The 19,080-nt window shown below is 37.8% G+C and overlaps 1 protein-coding gene across 5 annotated transcripts in view; it reads right to left on the reverse strand.

Moving 5' to 3' along the window:
* Window positions 1-1,502: 1,502 nt before the first annotated feature.
* The window catches only part of Pdcd4 (programmed cell death 4), a 38,768-nt gene continuing 21,190 nt past the window's right edge, over window positions 1,503-19,080 (reverse strand). For 4 of the 5 annotated variants that reach the window (XM_059256470.1, XM_059256464.1, XM_059256473.1 and 1 more), the window contains 8 exons: window positions 12,050-12,271; window positions 10,594-10,691; window positions 9,379-9,493; window positions 5,646-5,753; window positions 5,108-5,218; window positions 4,399-4,538; window positions 2,130-2,238; window positions 1,503-1,644 (listed from right to left, as the gene is read on the reverse strand). In XM_059256470.1, the coding sequence (XP_059112453.1) occupies window positions 2,178-2,238; window positions 4,399-4,538; window positions 5,108-5,218; window positions 5,646-5,753; window positions 9,379-9,493; window positions 10,594-10,691; window positions 12,050-12,271 (855 nt within the window). In that variant the 3' untranslated portion in view covers window positions 1,503-1,644; window positions 2,130-2,177. The remainder of the gene's footprint in view (window positions 1,645-2,129; window positions 2,239-4,398; window positions 4,539-5,107; window positions 5,219-5,645; window positions 5,754-9,378; window positions 9,494-10,593; window positions 10,692-12,049; window positions 12,272-19,080) is intronic. The other variant, XM_059256485.1, reaches the window with a different exon arrangement.

The following is a 19,080-nucleotide window of genomic DNA, read 5'->3' on the forward strand; positions in this document are numbered from 1 at the left end:
TAAACAAATTTGATTTTTTGAGAAACCTTTAGCTATTCTGGAGTCAACTAAGCTTTTAATTACACTAATTTTAAGAAATAGAGAATTGCATAACTTGAGTACCAAATACAAAAACCTAGAAATGCTTATTATAGCCATCACAGTAATAAACCTAAGCAGTATGAGCTTAGAAGAGCCCATGAAGTATGAACAGTAGAGTTTTCTTTCTAAGACTCTTATCAAGCCCCGTAACCAAGAAACTATTTTGAAAATTATAAATGTAATGGTTTACTGCAGTCAATTACCACAGACCTTGAAACCTTGCTAAGTAATTAGCCTTTATAAAAGAGGCTAGAAATAGGATCTCTCTTTAAAGTAACTTATTTATTGGTAATTACAAATTGGTATTTAGATAAAGTACTTGGAGAATACTTTCTTAAACATGTTAACAGAACTTAAATATAAGAGCTGTTTATATATTAGACAAATGCTGTGGGATGGTCTGTATGTCAAGTGTGTTGCTGATTGGTCAGTAAATAAATCACTGATTGGCCATTGGCTAGGCAGGAAGTATAGGCGGGACAAGGAGAAGAATTCTGGGAAGTGGAAGGCTGAGAGGGAGACACTGCCAGCCGCCACCATGACAAGCCGCATGTGAAGATACCGGTAAGCCACGAGCCATGTGGCAAGGTATAGATTTATGGAAATGGATTAATTTAAGCTGTAAGAACAGTTAGCAAGAAGCCTGCCATGGCCATACAGTTTGTAAGCAATATAAGTCTCTGTGTTTACTTGGTTGGGTCTGAATGGCTGTGGGACTGGCAGGTGAGAGAGATTTGCCCTGACCATGGGCCAGGCAGGAAAACTCTAGCTACAGACAAACTTCATTAATCTCCAGAACAGTAAACAAAAGATGGAAATATACATGTATTTCCCTACTATAACCTTAAAAGGCAGTTTTTCAACTATTACACTGCTTTAAGATTTTTATGTGTATGTGTATATGCCACCTATGTGCAGTGTCCATAGAAGCCACGAGAGAACATCTGGTACCAAGAGGGCTCAAATTACTGGAGGATGTGAGCTGCTACCCAATGTGGGTGCTAGGAATCCAACTTGGGTCCTGTGAAAGAGCAGCAGTACTCACTACTTCTTAGCAATCTCTCTAGTCCTGTTTTATTCTTTTAATTAAAATCTGAAGGTTAAAAAGAAAGTTTGTCATAACTTGAATTTACTAAGCTCAAACGTACTTGTTTTGAAAGCCAGGCATGGTGGCCCATGCCTTTATTCCCAGCACTCAGGACACTGAATAGACACAGGAAGACTACCATGAGTTTGAGGACAGCCTGGACTACCTAAAGAGTTATCAGGCCAGCCAGAGATACATTAACAAGGCTCTGTCTCAAGGAAAAACAAAACATTTTTGTTTGTCTTACACTGTTAGGATTGAACATAAGGCCTAATGAGGTTTATATGGAAAACCTAAAAGATGTTTTCAACAGACAAAATAAATGAACTCCCACTAAAGAGTCAACACTGCTTCACGGTTTATTTTGTTGTACATTCTTGTAGAACCGGGTTCATTTTTCCAGTTTTGTAGAAAAATAGATGTTCCAGCCACCATTTACTTAACTGTCTAGTATTTAAGACCAATCAATATGTTCCCTGGAAAGATGAAAAAGTCTCATGACTAACTCGTCTTTTAAAAATTCTTTAAGACAAAAATGTGTGTGTGTGTGTTTACTCCCAAAGCACAGCATTTCCACAGCAGCAGCCAACATGGGGCTTAGTAGCGTCACTTCACCCCTAACTAAAGCTTTGTATAAACCAGTGATTTTACTACAAAAAAAAACACTGTCCTTGAAAGGAGTGGCAGTCAGACATCAATGCAAAACTTGGAATGATTAGGTCATAAACATGGCACTTAGAAAAAGTAGCTTATCAGAATAGTCCACACTTAAGTGGTTGGTTACTCTGCTGTCCCTCCTTTAATTTCCCCTCAAAGAAAAAAAAAAAAAGAAAGAAAGAAAGAAAAAGAAAATACTTCCTTCAAAAATCCCCATTAAATGTATGTTTATAAAATTTCAGAAATGCCTTGTTACCCGACCCCCCCACCCCAAAAAAAAAAAAACTGCACTAACAACTCTTACAGTTCAGATCTGCAGTTATCACACCTAAGATTGTAAAAGTTCTTGTGTTCAGTAGCTCTCTGGTTTAAGACGGCCTCCATCTCCTTCACTTACAAAACGCTTTCTTCCCCTGTAACAAAAAGGACAAAAACAAGAGTAGGTAAAAATCTGATTCTATGGCAAACATTAAAACCTTGACTTCTGTGTTTACATATTTAAGACTTAAAGAGTTCTGCTGTTTCAAGGCCAGCACGTCTGAATTCCTTTGAAAAGATGTTTTTTACCTACTAGATACCTTAGCCTTAGAAAACATCAGATAAAGAGCAAATATGAGTAGCTTAGATAATTACTAATGAACTTCCTTATCTACTTAGTTATTAATAAAAGTTAAATAGAAAATAAAGACATTTTAATTAGACTTTAGTATTTACTTCTACCTTATGTGAAAGCAAGTGAGCCGAACATAAGGACTTTAAACATGAATGAGAAGTATGGAACTATAGAATTTAACAAAATATAGTTTTGCCCAGCAAGGTGGTTCAGAGTGGATAAAGTCTCTTGCCAGCAAACCTAATCAATTCTGGGACCCACCAGTTGACCTCTGACCTCCACATATGTACCATGACATGAGCACATAAAGCCACATAAACAAATGAATAAATAAATGTTAACAAATAATATTGCCAAAATGTTTAATAACTAAATTTTCCTTGACCTTAGAAAAGTCCTAACTGGTAGACAACCAAATGAGAATCTGGCTCCTTCTAGCCTCTATGCCCCATAAGAGGATTCTTGACTGTCATTTGAAAACTCAAGCTCTCTACTAAAGTAACTGTACTCTAGCTACTGTAGCAGCACTCTCCCAAGAGAACAGCTGGCCAGCAGCCTACATCTGTAAGCATAAACAGACTTGTTGCAGCATTAGCCCCTACTCTCTTTCCCCAGACCAACAATGTACAAGCATGCAAGATCATACATGCATGTGCATTTAACACACACAAAAAGCTAATGTTTAAGAGAGGACAAAAGTCAAAGTTGTTTGGTATTATGCTTTACAACTGTAGGAACTCTTCAATGACTCCAGAGTTAAAGCCCCAATAAAAATAACCAGACTTTCAAACACAAGCTTTAAAAAAAACAAAAAAAAACAAAAACCTTAAAAAGCAACCATAAGGTACTGACAGGAATCTGCTCTTGTTCTTAACAGAAAGGCTGAGGACTATGCTAAGGTCAGGGTGGGATGAAACAGTGACAACAAGAGACTGAGCCAAGGTGGAAGTTTCACTGATGCTGTATGACACAGGACATCTATCCACAATCTGCATTTCCAGACATTCCTACTCCACCATCTTCCTCTCTCTGAGCTTCTAAACTTTAGAAATAGTTTATCTCAGACTCTTCACAAAAACAAAAATTCAAAGCTTACATTTTTCAGACTTAAAAAGAACAAACAAAAATGTATATGAAATGTAAGTTTGGCTACAACTAAATATTTAACTTACTACATTACAGCCTTATTAATTTTAAGAGGAAAAGCCCTTATCACCTCCTTTAAGTTATATCCTAGAAGTACAAATATAATTCCTTCCAAATAAAAACACTCCCACATGCACAGTTTCTAACAATAAGTTTCTCCATCACAGGAAGCAAAGGAAGCCACTACAGAGTACAGGAAAAGTGTTTAGACCTTTGACGTCTCAGAAAGTCTGAATTCAAACTTTGCCTATACAATGCACTGGTCATCAGACAGTGAAGGTTCATTAAATAATCTTCCATTTTCTGTGCTTCTAGTGATAATACCTACTCTTTTTTTTTTTTTTTTTTTTTTTTTGGTTTTTTTTTTGAGACAGGGTTTCTCTGTGTAGCTTTGCGCCTTTCCTGGAACTCACTTGGTAGCCCAAGCTGGCCTCGAACTCACAGAGATCCGCCTGGCTCTGCCTCCCAAGTGCTGGGATTAAAGGCGTGCGCCACCACCGCCCGGCTGATAATACCTACTCTTAAATATTTACTAACAACCTGGTAAACATCTATGCTATATAAAGTTAGTTCCCTCCAAATGGTAGTCCTGTCCACAGTTCCAAGGTGACAAACAAGCTTCACACTTGTTTCTCCATAACTCTTAAGTAGACAGTTCTTGATTTCCAGTCACTTCAAGATAGATACTACTTCATTTTTCTGACAGCAGAATGACAAAAAAAAGAGAGAGAGAGAGAGAGAGAGAGAAAACTATCTTAGCTCCCCAAGTATCTCATTCAGTATTTTACACTGAGATAGTATTTAAACACAGTACCTTGATGGACAAAGATCTCGGACTTGTTTGGAAATGATTCCAGCCTGAAAACATTCCTCTACAAATCTCTCCAGCACAGAGTATGAGTGTGGGACATCCAGATTAATATCTGGAATTTCATTGTAAATTCTCTCATAACCCTAGAACAAAATTATATATGCAACTGTTAGCATGTATAAAAATGTATGATGCCATGAAACAACCCACCACTATACCATAAACTGATACAGTGCAAACTGGCAAAACAAGTCAAGATTTGAACCTTGAAAATAAAGTATATTTGCTTTATTTAGAAACTCTCTAAAAAGCACTAGGCAAATATTAGACAATGAGCAAATTCCCTGACTATTTCGTCATCTACATTTACCATCTTGTATAAAAATATAAAAATACCACCATTCAAAAAACATGTACAATTTTAAGTAGGACAAGAAATGCAACTTAAATGTTTCTTCTAGGTGTAAGAAAAGGAAAATATCGTATCTCACACACTTAACAACTATACTTTAAAAACAATAAAGACTAAAGTGTTGTTTTCCAAAACTAGTTACAAGTTTCACATCCAAAAGATTTAAGAAGTCAAACAAAATATACCGGCATACTACACAGCACTAAAAGAAATGTTCATTAACAGTTCATAACCTTTATTCAATTATATAGTTCAGGTATAAGCCTTTTAAAAACGTATTTAAAATAATGTCATACATACTCTTTTCATTTGGTCTATGGTAATGGTAGAAGACTTCCACAAGGATTTTAATAAATCTAAGATCATCTTGAATGCATTTTCTCCAGTTGATTCTAAAACAATTACAATGGCCTAAAAATTAAACAAAAAGAATAAATTAATTTTTGTTCATCAGTTCATGAGAAATTCCTCCTAAAAATGTTATCAGATCTCTCCTCTAACATATAGTGATTATATGGTTTTTGTAATGATTACATAAACTTATCATTTTAGTTTTTTGGTTTTTTTTTTTTTTTTTTTTTGGTTTTTCGAGACAGGGTTTCTCTGTGTAGCTTTGCGCCTCTCCTGGAACTAACTTGGTAGCCCAGGCTGGCCTCGAACTCAGAGAGATCCGCCTGGCTCTGCCTCCCGAGTGCTGGGATTAAAGGCGTGCGCCACCACCGCCCGGCCTCATTTTAGTATATTTAAGGAAAAAAATCTTTGTATTATTAAATAAACATTGGTCACTATGGTGTAAGAACCCTTGACAATCCTCCTTGGTGTGAGAATGTAATCTTACTTCATACACAAGCTCGTGGTGAAAATGAGGTACTTCCAGCTCCTTAAGGCAGTGTTCAGCTTCAGAGATATCTCCAGAGAGTAAATACTCTTTAAGCAGCATATCAATCTATGAGATTTAAAAGTTGAAATGTTAGAATTCCTAATTTTTAAAAGATGTGTACTCACCTAAATGATTTATTTACATTCATACCAATATTGAACATACGGATTTGACATGGTGGTGTCATAAAAGAACTTTTTCATAATTAAAAACTAAACTCCCACGCTTTGAATGTTTCGTTTATAAAGCAAATGCAGTACTTTTCAAAAGAATTACTAGTATCTACAAGTAGGTTTTATAATGTAGATGACCTAGCTTGTAGCTGTAATGCTCCAATGCATCCTATTAAAAATAAGTGATTTGCCAGGCAGTGGTAGCACAACCCTTTAATCCCAGCACTCCGGAGGTAGAGGTAGAGCTCTCTGAATTTGAGGTCAGCCTGGTCTACAGAGTGAGTTCCAGCCAGGGCTGTTACACAGAGAAACTGTCTCGAAAAACAAATAAATAAAGGATTTGGGGGCTGAAGAGATGGCTTGGCAATTAAGAGCATGCAATGCTCTTGCAGATCACACACACACACACACTTCAAATAATCTTTGAAAAGGGCAGGGGGTTAAACACCACTAGAGGGCACTAACGTAAAGTCTCCTCACTTTTTAGAATGCCAACAAGTATCAGGATGGTCTTAATGCAATGACAGTCAAAGGTAAGAGATGGAGCATTACAACAAGAACAAAGATTTCCAGTTTCTCTTTTCTCTACAATTGAGGATTTAAAACTCAGCATCTCAAAACATTTAGTAGGAGTGGAGAGATGGCTTAGTAGTTAAAAGCACAACACTTTCTCTTCTGGAGGACCCAAGTTCAATTCCCAGCACCCACATGGTGGTTAACTACCATCTATGAGGATCCAATGCCCTCTTCTGGCCTCTGAGAGCATTGCATACATGCATACAGACTTATATGCAGGCAAAACACCCAAACACATTAAAATATTGAATTAAAAAATAACATTCAGTAACTGAGCTTCAGTCACAGCAAAGGAGACAATTCTTGCCTCCCAACTAAAGCCTGTATGGTATCATTTCTGGCTCTAGAGAAAAAAATGATAATTTTTTTTCAGCAAAAGAGCTTTTCAACTAAAAATAATCTTCCTTGAAAATTTTCTGGGAAAAGTACATCTGTATCTAGAAATTTGACTGGCTGCATAAATTACTTTAAGTATCCTCTACTTCAATTTCTATAGTATCTTCATAAAAAATAGAGTAAAATTCTACCACTAAACTACATCCTAATTAGTAATTTCTTTTTTGTTTTAAAAAAGTCTGTACTTGAGGCTAGGGATCAGCTCAGTGGGTAAGATCGCTTGCACTACAAGCATGAAGACCACACTCATATAAACAATATAAGCAGGCATTATTGTGCATAAATGTAATACCAGCAATGCTGGGCGGGGGGATCGCAGCAGCTCACTAGCCAGTAGTAAGTCAAGATAAAAATATCACTGGCTGAGTGACAGACTCTGTCTCAAGGCAAGACAGTGGAGAGTAATAGAGGAAGACATCTTATGTCCATATGTGCACAGGCACAAAAATCTCATGCCTCATATGATGAGTGCACCACATCATACAATACATATGCACTACACACATACACAAAGAATAGTTAACATAAATATATGTATTATATACTTAATATATTCTGTACATTTACTATTTCTAGTATTTTTACTAAAAACTATAAGATACGTATTACTTAAGTTATATCTGTCATGCCATTAAGAAAGTGAACATGAGGCTGAAGAGGCAGTTCAGTGGTTAGCAGCACTTGCAGCTCTTGTGGTGGACCTGGGTTCAGTCCCCAGTACCCACACAGTAGCTCACAACTGCCCCAACTTATAGAGGGGCAAAGGCCTCTCTGGCGCGCGCATGTGTACGCGCACACACACACACACACACACACACACACACACACGTTACATACAGACAGGCCCCCACACACATATACATAAATCTTTAAAAAATACTTATTTTTTAAAAGTGGAAGTACTTTTACTTGAACCCTTGCTCCCATTTAAATGAGTACCCAAAGTAATGCCAACTTGTAATTCATATATTGTTCTCTTTATTTTCAATCTCTTTTTAAAGATAATTCACATATTCTAAGAGTCTGTCAATTTCTCAAAATATCACCTTCAGAGAGTATTATCATCTTAACAATATTGTCTTATAATCCATGAATGTATCGTATCTTTCAATGTTTTCAGTTTTTAGTGTCTAAGACCTGAATTTCCTTTGTTAATTTTCATCATATTCTATTTTTATGCTTTTATAAATACAACTACATTTTCATTTCTAATTTTCATTCAATCCTAATGTATAAAGAACTGAATTTCATGTATTGATCTTGTTATTGTGCAAATTTGCTAAAGTATTGGTTAAGTTTGGGTTCTGGGAGTTTCTCTGTAGATTCACCTGGATTCTTCAACCTATGTATCACTTTGTCTGAGAATAGAGCTAGTTTTACATCTTCCTTTCTAGTCAGGATACCCTTTATTGCACTTCCTTGCCTAATATCCCTGGGATATTAACAACTTTTATATTTTAACTTTTCTTATAATTCTTCAAATTTTTAAAAGACAATGCAATCATGACCTGACATATCTATTCCAACCTATGTAAAAGCAAAAACGGTCAACACTGTAACTACCCATTTGAGCTCCTTCCACTTAAAGTAGAGATATCAAAGAGACTGGGGGTCAAGGCAACAGCTCAGTCAGTTTAGTGCTTGTCATGCAAGTTGATGACCTTACTTTGATCCTCATTACCCACGGAAAACACTGGGCATGGCACACTTCTAATCTCAGCATTAGAGACCGAGACAAGGAGATACCTGGGGCTTGCTGTCCAGCCAGCCTAGCTCTAGGTAAGATCCTAGTGAAGACTGGGACAAAAGAGAAGGTGACAGTTCCTAAGGAATGAGACCGGAGGTTGATCTCTGGACTAAAACACACAGACACACATGCATACACACATATGAACATGCACACACAAAAAAAACTAATTAAAAATCAAAATAAAGAGTACACTAAAACAAGTACATAAACTACAAATGTTCTAACTGCCGGTCTCCAAGATCTACGTTAGACATTACATTTTTTTTTCCACTTGTTAAAGAACATGAGAGAAAATCCATAGGAAGCAAATCTTGCATTTTAATGAAATAACTCAATTACTAAATTTTCTTTTAACAAATGTAATGAAGATCCTTATATCTATGACCCCGATCTACTCTAATGTTCATAATTCCTAACTTGTAATCTCAGACTACCCAAATTGCTTATTTATATATATTTATTGAATAATTTTAAAAGAAATAGCATTTTAAGTTAAGACTAAATACTACTATAAACAAGATTTCAGGCATCCCTTAGATGTTCAGAGACAGTGTTCTTAAGATTCATGACAGGCCTCTTAATAGTCATGCCATTAAGTCTCAAAAAAGGTTAAAAAAAAAAAAAAAAAAGCAATAATTATGTAATTATTTTCTAATTTGTAGATTATTCCATTTTTTTACTTGCAGGTATACGACCACATTGAATTCTTACCCACAAAAATACTACCTAGTAGTTGTCTTATTGTTTTCTCTTTCAAAGGAACACACATAAGTTGAAAACAATGCTTATTAGGTACCTCTTTAACAAGGTGATTGACAGACTGCTGCCCGCCTCCAGATCCCCACACACTATCTTTGCGCTTTCCACCTTTAGACATACTCAGAAGCACAGTAGCTTTATCCAAAGCAGCTCTACCAAAAAGAAAAAAAAAAAATTTTTTCACTTTAATACACAGATATGCTTGAGGTTTAATACATTGTCAATAGTTTACAAAGTATCTATGTACTGACAACTTTTATATAACAAAAAATATATGATTTTTGAAAATAACTTTACAAATAAAAATTAGGTAGCAAAATATTTAACATTCTCACATTCCTTTACATCTGTTTCTCATCAAGAAAGACCAAAATACATTGCAAAATAATTGACATATAACCAGGAAGGAACATTTCACATACAACTTTTATATAGATTCACACCTTCCCATCCAAGGAGGTCATTCCACTGTAGTGGGTAGTTGTTCTGTCTACGACCTTGAAGCACCACCCCTAGAGATGCAGCAGGTAACTGCTCCACATGACTATGACCTTGAAGTACATGCCCATGGGGCGTGGCCTCACAGACCCTTAAGAACTGGGATGCACGAAGGCATCACTCTCTTCCCTCGTGGTACTTGGTTGTGGGACTGATCCAGGCAGCTGGAACAACGTTCCAGAACCTGTATCAATTCTGTTCTGTACAGTGAGTTTTTCCCCTTAATAAATCCTTTGCCCTTTAAACAGACTTCATGGATTTCTCATTATATGTAAAGTAGCCCCACAAAATTAGTATCTGTATCTAGGAAAATCTGAGGCATAGCTGTCTAAATCTAAGTCTCCAGGAAGTTTATAAAAGTAAAACACCACATTGGGCTTATAATTCATTAAATCAAAGAACTAAAGTGAAAAGCACATATTTTAAGAAAAGATTTCTACAGAATTCTAAACAAGGTTCACTAACTTCAGGTGTCAGAACCAGAAGGCAGGGTGAACACTATCCACCCCATGCTTTCATTTCACAAGTAGGGAGATCAGGACCAGAGAAGGTTAACTGGAAATGAGGAAACCTAGTAAATTGGCTCAGAATTCCTGCATTTTATTACTGTCCTCTTCTTGTTAGTTCATGTCAACACTCTTTTAACAATGAAGAACAGATAAATGACAACTACAATGTCTGATGATGTGAGTGTCACTTTACAGGATGTTGTAGTTTCCTGTTCTGAAATTCTAAGAAGCAAAAATTAACTTACCTAGCCTGTACACAATCTACAGTTCCTTTGTAACTATCGATATAGGTATTACATAAAATTCCATCTCCAACAGCTCTGGCAATGAACTGGCCCACCAACTATAGTAAGAAAAAGAGAACTATGTAAAAAAAAAATAATAAAATAAATCCAAAATAATCCTTTATTAGGACACAACTTTGAAATGGATAAATGATAAAACTTGCTGAACTACACAATAGCTAAAATACATGTTGGGATATGCAAAAATATCCTTTTGTTATGCATGACTTATACTCCTTTACATTGGCCTTCAAATTAATGCCACCAGGACTGAAAGCTACATTTGTTTTGCTCACTACTTAATCCTCAATATTTTGCACACTGCCCCATTCTTAACATATAATCAATAATATCTGTTAAAATGACCTACAGTCAAGGAAAAACAACTCCCATTTCTTAAATAAAATAACCAACTATAAAACGTATCTTGTGGAGAAAAGCTATGCACAAATGTTCATTTGAAAGTATGACCACAGCATGATTTACTACAGAAACTAGAAACACCTTCAGTGTCTGACAATAACGACAATAACTGTGTGGTTAAGGAGTGCACACAAAGCACAGTACACTGTAGGCCATAAGAAAAGATATTTGATGCATTTTGTAAGAAAAATAAAATCTACAAAACAATCTATGTGGTACAATTCCATTTTCTAATTAAATAAAGGTAAACGAATATTGATAAATAACTAAAAAACTAGAAATAAAAAAATTATCAAAATGTTAACAGGTTTATTTTGGGTTTTTTTGTTCTGACCTTTCTTCTACAATTAATAAATAATTATAAAATTCTATAATTAATATAAACTCAGATGATCATTTTCAAGTGTGTATATAAAAAGGGGAAAGAAAATAAGTCCATTTCATTTAGTAACTCTTTATAAATTGATTTTTATGCAAATGTTAACAGCAACTACATGTTTTCAAAGTTACAAAAGGGATGTGATTACTTATAATTCTGTTTTAATAAATGCCACTCAAGTAAGTCAATTATAACTGTTATAGCAACATACATTAATTCTTGGTAAAACAGTGTAGATGTAATAAAAATGTATGACCAGAAAATACATGTATTATATATGATCTAAAACGACACACAACTGGTTGGGAAGAAGTCAGACATAAAATCTAGTTTAGTTTCATCAAGACTGTTTGAAAAACAGTAGAAAGGCTGGGCAGGTTAGAGCTCAGTGGTAGAGCACTGCCTAGCAGTGGGTAGCCCTTGGTCTAACAGACAGTACTAAAAATACAAAGTTGGCGGGGAAAAACCAAAAGATGTGCAGAGCTATTTTCTGGATGGTAAGCAATGTGCATCATTTCCCTTCTAGGTATTAAGATTTGCTAGGAGCATGTATTATTTCTACTGTTGTAAGTATAAAAGGGAAAGGAAGTGAATAAAAAGGAAAATGCCACAAACCTGTGGTGCTCTAGGAGTATCCAATGCTAATTCAGGTAGATCCTTCAACAACTTATCAAATGACTTCTCCACATCATTTGTGCTCATTACTGTCCCACAAAGGTCAGAAAGAAGCTTGGATGTCATTTCTCGATGACTGGCCTTCCCCTCCAATGCTAAGGACACTGCCAACACAGGCACTCCACTTTTCATTTCACCAAGGTTTAAATCTCTTAACATTTCCTATTTAAAAAATGAAAATAATTACTTGTCACTATAGTTTGGTAAAAAAATTTTTTGCAGTCATGCTTTTTACCTACATTATACCTCCCTTTCTTTAGAAATATCAAAATAGACATATTTAGCAGGTTTAAAACAGTAATATTGATATAACCTTTAACTTCGTGAACATCAGTACATTTAGAATGTGAAGAAAACTGAAAATAGTTCATTCAATTACTTAATTAATTAATCCTCTGCTTTACAATCTGTTACTATTATTTCTACAAATACTTGATGAACATTTGTGGAGAAACTCATTTTGTATTACAGGCTGTTTACATTACTCTACTTAAATTTTTCTCTTGAAGACTGGGTTTGGTGGTATATGCCTTAAATCCTAGCACTTGGGAGGCAGAGGCAGGCAGATCTCAGAGTTCAAGGCCAGCCTGATCTACACAGTAAATTCCAAACCAGCCCAAGCTACACAGTGAGACCCTGCTTATTCTTTCATGTGAAATTTAAAGTGAGATCTTTAGTGTTTAAATGGGATTACTGTTTTAAATGATGGAGTAAAAAACTTTCCTACTAAAATACAATAGCAGCTAATATTTATTAACCACTCAACTATGTTATCAGGCATTATACCACCTCATTTAATGCTCAAAATAACCTAAAGTGGCATACTTGCAGTAGTATGACCTTAGAGGCAGAGTTCTAACTTGGTTATTTAACACTGCCTACTTCTTAAAGTTTTCTTGAAATTTTTAAGCCATGATATACAACTAGGTGTATACTAGTACTACTGTCACAATGCACTAAGTAGTGTCCTGGTTAGTAACCACTTCCTACACCCTTTCATCTCCCTCAACTGCACTTTAACAACCCACTGGTTTAAACACCATACCCATCTTACCAGGATAATCTTCAATCATGTTATGTAGCAAACTCTAATTGCTAAGTAGACTTCATATGGTTAAAATCACCTGTTCCATGATCTCTATTTTACATTTCTACAACACTGCTTTTAACACTATTTAATCACAGGACACAACTGCTACAGGTAAAGATTCAAATATCACAGTCCTTGCCTTCACTGAACTGAGCTGTTCCTCTGAACATAATGTTCACCTGTCATTCATTTCCTTTACTTGACTGACCTCCAGCAGGGCAGGACATGCACGGGTCACAAATTTCTCCACATGGTGTGTGTTATGGAATGGTTTCCTCCAAGACTGAAAATACCTTCAGGCAGGGAAGCTCTTTTAACAAGAAGGTAAATAACTCAAAAGAACTTCAGGAAGTACCTGAAACTGAGCAGACTTACTAGGTCTTTCCCCACCAGAGTGAAAGAGACAAGTTGCACAGAAGACACTCGGCCAAGCTGAGCTACAAAGATTAAGACCAGAGTAGCTATCTGGAAGCAGCAGAAACCAGACGAGCTGACTACAAGGTTTAGACTAACTGAGGCACCTGTTTTTACAGGTTGTGCAGTGTGCTCTGGGTTCCCAGTTTTGTGAGCCGTCACCCATACTGGAGTAGAATTTGGCTATACAGCCATCTTTAAGTCATTTCTTCACCTGAAAGTAACCCCTCTCCTGTAAATAACCCCAGTAAACCTCACTGATTCACTAAGTTGGAGTTTGGTGTATCTGTACTTTGGTCTGTTGAGGGTTCCCTATCTGGGATGAGTATGTGTGTGTGTTGTGTATCCCCAGGAACAGTTTTGTCACACAATGTAATTGGCACCCAAACAAGAACATGACAGAACCAAAGATGAGCTAGGGAGAACTGAGTGCAAGGTCCTGACTATGGATAGTGTAACTGGCCCCCATAATCTCACAGGGGTAACACTATTAGAAGTGGTCATGGTGTCCCTTCACAGCAATAAAAACCCTAAGTTTTTAAGTTAAGTATTTAACTAAGTTGGTATCAGGGACTTGGATATTGCTGTGATAGGCCTGATTATGTTTTTGTTTGGAGAAATTTGGACTTTGGTACTTTGGACTGTGAAAGCACTTAGTGAGCCCTAATAGTAGGAACATGGAAGACAGAGATGCTAAGAGTTATCTGAACTGTTGAGGGCTCACTCAAGAGGTTTCAGAGGAGAATTCAGTATGTTGCCTAGAGAATCATTCTTGTCACTATTTTGGTGTGGGGGGGGGGGGGGGAGTGGCTGCCTTTTGCCCTTGTCCAAAGAGTCTGCCTGAGGCTAAAGCAAAGAGTTTTAGATTAATTCCATTGGCAAAAGAAATCTCAAAACAGCCTAGTAGACTCTGTCATGTGGATATTAGTGGTAACTCTACTGAAGATTTATAATGAAAAGGGGCAAGCTGAACAGGGTAAATTACAAAATGTAAATTTAGAGGAGAAAAAAATACCAGGTAGTGGAATGGAAAAAGAACACCAGGAAGTGGAATGGAGCTAAATCCTGTGTTCAAGGAAATAAATGATAAGAAACGGAATAAAGGGAGTGGTAACCTCAGGGCAAGAATCCAACTAAATTCCCAACTTGTGGAAAGAAACTGAAGTTTAGAGCCGAGTATGGTGGTACACACCTTTAATAGCAACACTCAGAAGGCCAAGGCTGGTAAATCTCTGAGTTTGAGGCCAGCCTGGTCTAGAGATCCATTTTCAGGTTAGCCAAGTTTAGGCAGTGAAGGACAGAAACCTGGTGATGATGTAATTGAAGGAGTAAGCAGTAAGCAGTAGATCTTGGCAGCTTCGGCCATATGGTTGAAGGACAGAAGAAACAGGTTATGGAATTTGCCTCTGGCACCTAAAGAAAACTGCTGAGGCCAGGCATGTGTCAGGGGTGTCCCTGAATAGAAGCCTAGTAGAGAGGCCATTGCATAAGCTGTGAAGTTGAAGCCTGGATTGCCTTAGAGACTCCAGGATGTTGGAGATGCCAGAGTTGTAGAATACCTGATGAGGAAAGCTGCTAACAGGGTGTGGAAACAGTCCAAGAGAAAGAAGTGTGTTGCAGTCAACAAAGCTGAAAGGAGTTGGAATCTGAAGAGCATTTGACATTAGACATGGAGATGCAGTTTGGAGTTTGCCCAGCTGGTTTTCAGTCTTGCTTTGATCCAGTATTTCCTTGTTATGCTTCCCTTCCCTACATTTTGGACTGATAATGAATATCCTGTGTCATTATATGTTGAAATTATGTGATTTTTTTTTAACTTGATTTTTATAGGTGATTACAGTTAAGAGATTGCATGAATCTCAGAAGAGACTTTGAACTTTGGACTTTTAAACACTGCTGATGGCTGTGATAGACTATAGGGACTTTTGAAGTTGAACTAAATACATTTTGCATTATGATACTGTTACAAACTTATGGGGGCCAGGGAGTGGAATGCAGTAGTTTGAATGTAACTGGTCTACATAATCTCATAGGGAGTGGCACTATCAGGAGGTATAGCTTTGTTGGAATGGGTATAGCCTTGTTGGAGGAAATGTATCACTGTAGTAGTGGGCTTTGAGGTTTCTTTCCTATGCTCAGGATACCACCCAGTGTATCTGTCACTTCCTGTTTCCTGCAAGATGTAGCACTCTCAACTCCAGCACCACCCTCTGCCCTGCACACCACCATGCTCCCTGTCATGATGATAATGGACTGAACCTGTGAACTGTAAGTGAGCCACTCCAATGAAATATTTTCTTTATAAGAGTTGTCGTGGTCATGGTGTCTCTTCACAGCAATAAAAACCCTAACGAAGACAGACAGCAAGGCATGCAACTGAGGCTGAAAAACCTGAGTGGGAAAACATCAGCAAAGGAAATTCCAATAGTTGTCCTTTCCTTTATTGTGTTATTGCACTTTTGTGTTATGATTGTGCTAGAGGTTACATGGGTATTGCTATGGGTAATGAGACATAAACTAAGGGTGAACTATCAGGAATGTCTGTGGGAGAAATCCCAGGATGTCAGTCTTTGTCTCTATGGTATGGGTAGCATGTCGGCTTGATGAGTGGGGTCCACCATATGGATATGGAGAGGCTCTGAAACAGTTAAAAGTTGCAACAGGTTCTCAACTTGTGGGGTACAACCCCCTTGGGGCCACATATCAGATATCCTGCAAATCAGATATTTACATTATGATTCATAATAGTAACAAAATTACAGTTATGAAGTAGCATTGAAATAATTTTACGGTTAGGAGTCACCACAGCATTAGGAATCTTGAGAACCACTGGTCTAGAGGAAATGTTGCAGTCTTTAAGATTAGTACACAAGGGTCAAGATTGTCAGCAAGCAGCAGCAGAGGCTTCCTGGTCACTCTTAGGTGTAGTTAGAAATGCACCTGAGGCTGAAATGGTGGCCAAGCAGGAACTTGTTTGCGCAAAGGAGCAATTGCAACAAGAAAGACAGATGTGACTGGCATCCTCTGTGTTAAGACTCTAATTTGGCAAAGAAACAAGAGTATGGGATAGAGGTGTTGGCTTGTGACTTCTTAAGGTTCGGGGGTGAGAAGGAAAAGAGATATGTGCTCAAAAGCCCTTCCTCGAATCCAAGACCTTGGAACCCATGGTAAGATTCAAAGTGAAGAAGAGATCACAGTAAAACCAATAGAAGATACCCCACAGGCCCAACCTTCAATAGAAAAAAAGGGAAAATCTAGGATCCAGAATATGGTCCAAGGTAAGAAACTGGGATGATCAGCAAATACTCAGTGCTTGAACTACTGGAAGTAAAGAAGATTTTTAAACAAGCCAACAAAGAGCCTGTCACAGCATGCTTGTGAGGCTGTGGATCATGGGAGTAGATGGGATCAGTCTGACTACTGTGGAGACAAGAAAACTGAGTGATGTAACTTCCCACCCCTCCTTAAGGTAAAGGCTGCATAACCTGAGACAGTGTGAGAGAAATCAGTCCCAGTGGATTGGCTTATCAGAGCCATTAGGCATACATAGCTATCTCCATCTAAAGTCCCCATAAATATCAGGAACTGGAGGATCACAGAGAAGAGGTAGATGCTGTTGAGGGCACTAGGACTAACAGGGTCTGTGTTTGAACCCCAGTTTTCCCTGAAAATCTCAGTGCCAGGGATGGGCAACCACCTTTTGAATTGTTGGCCAGGGAAGCCCATGAGGTCCTACAAATCATAAAACCTATTACTACTGTTATTGGTTGTATGTCAGAACTAGATGGCTGTGGAGGCCCACAAGGTTTCCTATCGAGATATGAGCTTGATTCACCCAGCAGAGCTGCATTAGATGATTGCTTGACCATGTGCATAGTTTCTAGGTGATTGGAAGGGTCTACACTTAGCTGAGCTAGGGGGAGGTCTTTTGCTCCACTCCTTGGCATTCCTATAAACAAGCCCTTTAGAAGAGACAGGAGGGGCTGGTGGATAAGGATCCAGGCCCTCCCGAGGCTATATCCCGTGTTTCTATCTATTTCTCTCCCCTCCACCCTTATATCTAAATCTCTTATCCCTCTCTCCTCAAGAGTACCTTGGGGTAAAATGTGGGAGCTGGTCTCCCAGCTGGCCTCCTACAGATGGCACCAGGAACAGGGACCAGGGACTTGGCGAAAAGAGAGGGGGGCACTGCAGGTATAAGGAGGCATGCCTGAAAAGGAATTAATATATAAAGGCGATGGTGTTTTATTCTTGGGAGTGAAAGTTAGGCGGCGGAATGTCAAAGTTGAAAAGTGAGGCTGCAGCGTATATTTCTCTCTATCTAGGTTTCTTTCTTTCTCCCTTTCTCTCTCTTAATTTCTATCTATAAAATTTGAGAAAAAAATTTAAGGTAGAATATAGGAATATAATGTAAGAAGAAATTTAGAATAAGAGTAGAATTGGGAATATTGGGTAAAAAGAAACTTAGGATAAGGTGAATAAGATAAGCAACAAGACAGAGGAATTATGTCCTTGATTTTCCAGCTATGGGACTATGAACACAAACTCCTGGGAAGAATCAGAGAAAAATCTATCAAAGATGAGAAAAACAGGCAGAAAAGATTCCTGTGTAAGCTTGTGGCCTGCAGACAGCTGAATTCTAAGTCCTGAGTGGCAGAGCAAAGACTTCCCTGAGGCAGATGCAGATGAAACAAAACCCTCTATTCTGCAGACACCATTACAACACCGTACAATCAGAATTAGTTTCTATTTGCCCATGAAGCCAAAGTTTAGAGAACAGAAATCTTGTAAAAAAAAAAACTTAGCAATCTCTCTCTAAAAAACTAAAAGCTTTGCAGACCTTTCCTTCTCATATCTTTTTTTCCTCCTGTAAGGTCAAAATTAGATACACCTGGAAATAACATCTATTAGAATAAGAAAATTCACCTGTAATTGCTCTAGGGGAGAAAAAAAAACAAAACTCTTGAAAACATGGCAAATCTTCTTGAGTAGTCCTGTCTCTCCTTCAAGCCAATAAGAACAGCACCCAGAATCTCCTGCAGCCAGAGCCTATGCTCGAGAAAGTACAGGCAAAAAGCTGAGCAGGGGAAGCATCCCCCAAGGTAGAACCACAACAGACATGGTGCAGGACCTGGGAAGGGGCTGCTGGTGTGGAAGCAGTTAGCAGAAAAACTGAGCCTTGGCTAAGGCATCAGGGACTCTACATCTTGGGGAGGGGACAAGCAGGGAAAATCAGAGGATCTATCCTGGGGGAAAAAAATCTCTCTGAGAAAGCTCTCTTTTCTATTGGGGAAAAGACGTTTCTGAAAAAGCTTTTATTTCAAGTATTTTCACTTTCACTGACCCAGAAAGGCAGGGGAGCAAGCCCCAAGGGACTTTCACTTCTGGCACCAAGCACCTATCTGAGTGCACATGGACATGCATGACCCACTCCAGGAACAGTGTCAGGTGAAAATTCTGATTAGAG

This window comes from Peromyscus eremicus, chromosome 1, assembly GCF_949786415.1.
Source record: "Peromyscus eremicus chromosome 1, PerEre_H2_v1, whole genome shotgun sequence".
Classification (NCBI taxonomy): domain Eukaryota; kingdom Metazoa; phylum Chordata; class Mammalia; order Rodentia; family Cricetidae; genus Peromyscus; species Peromyscus eremicus.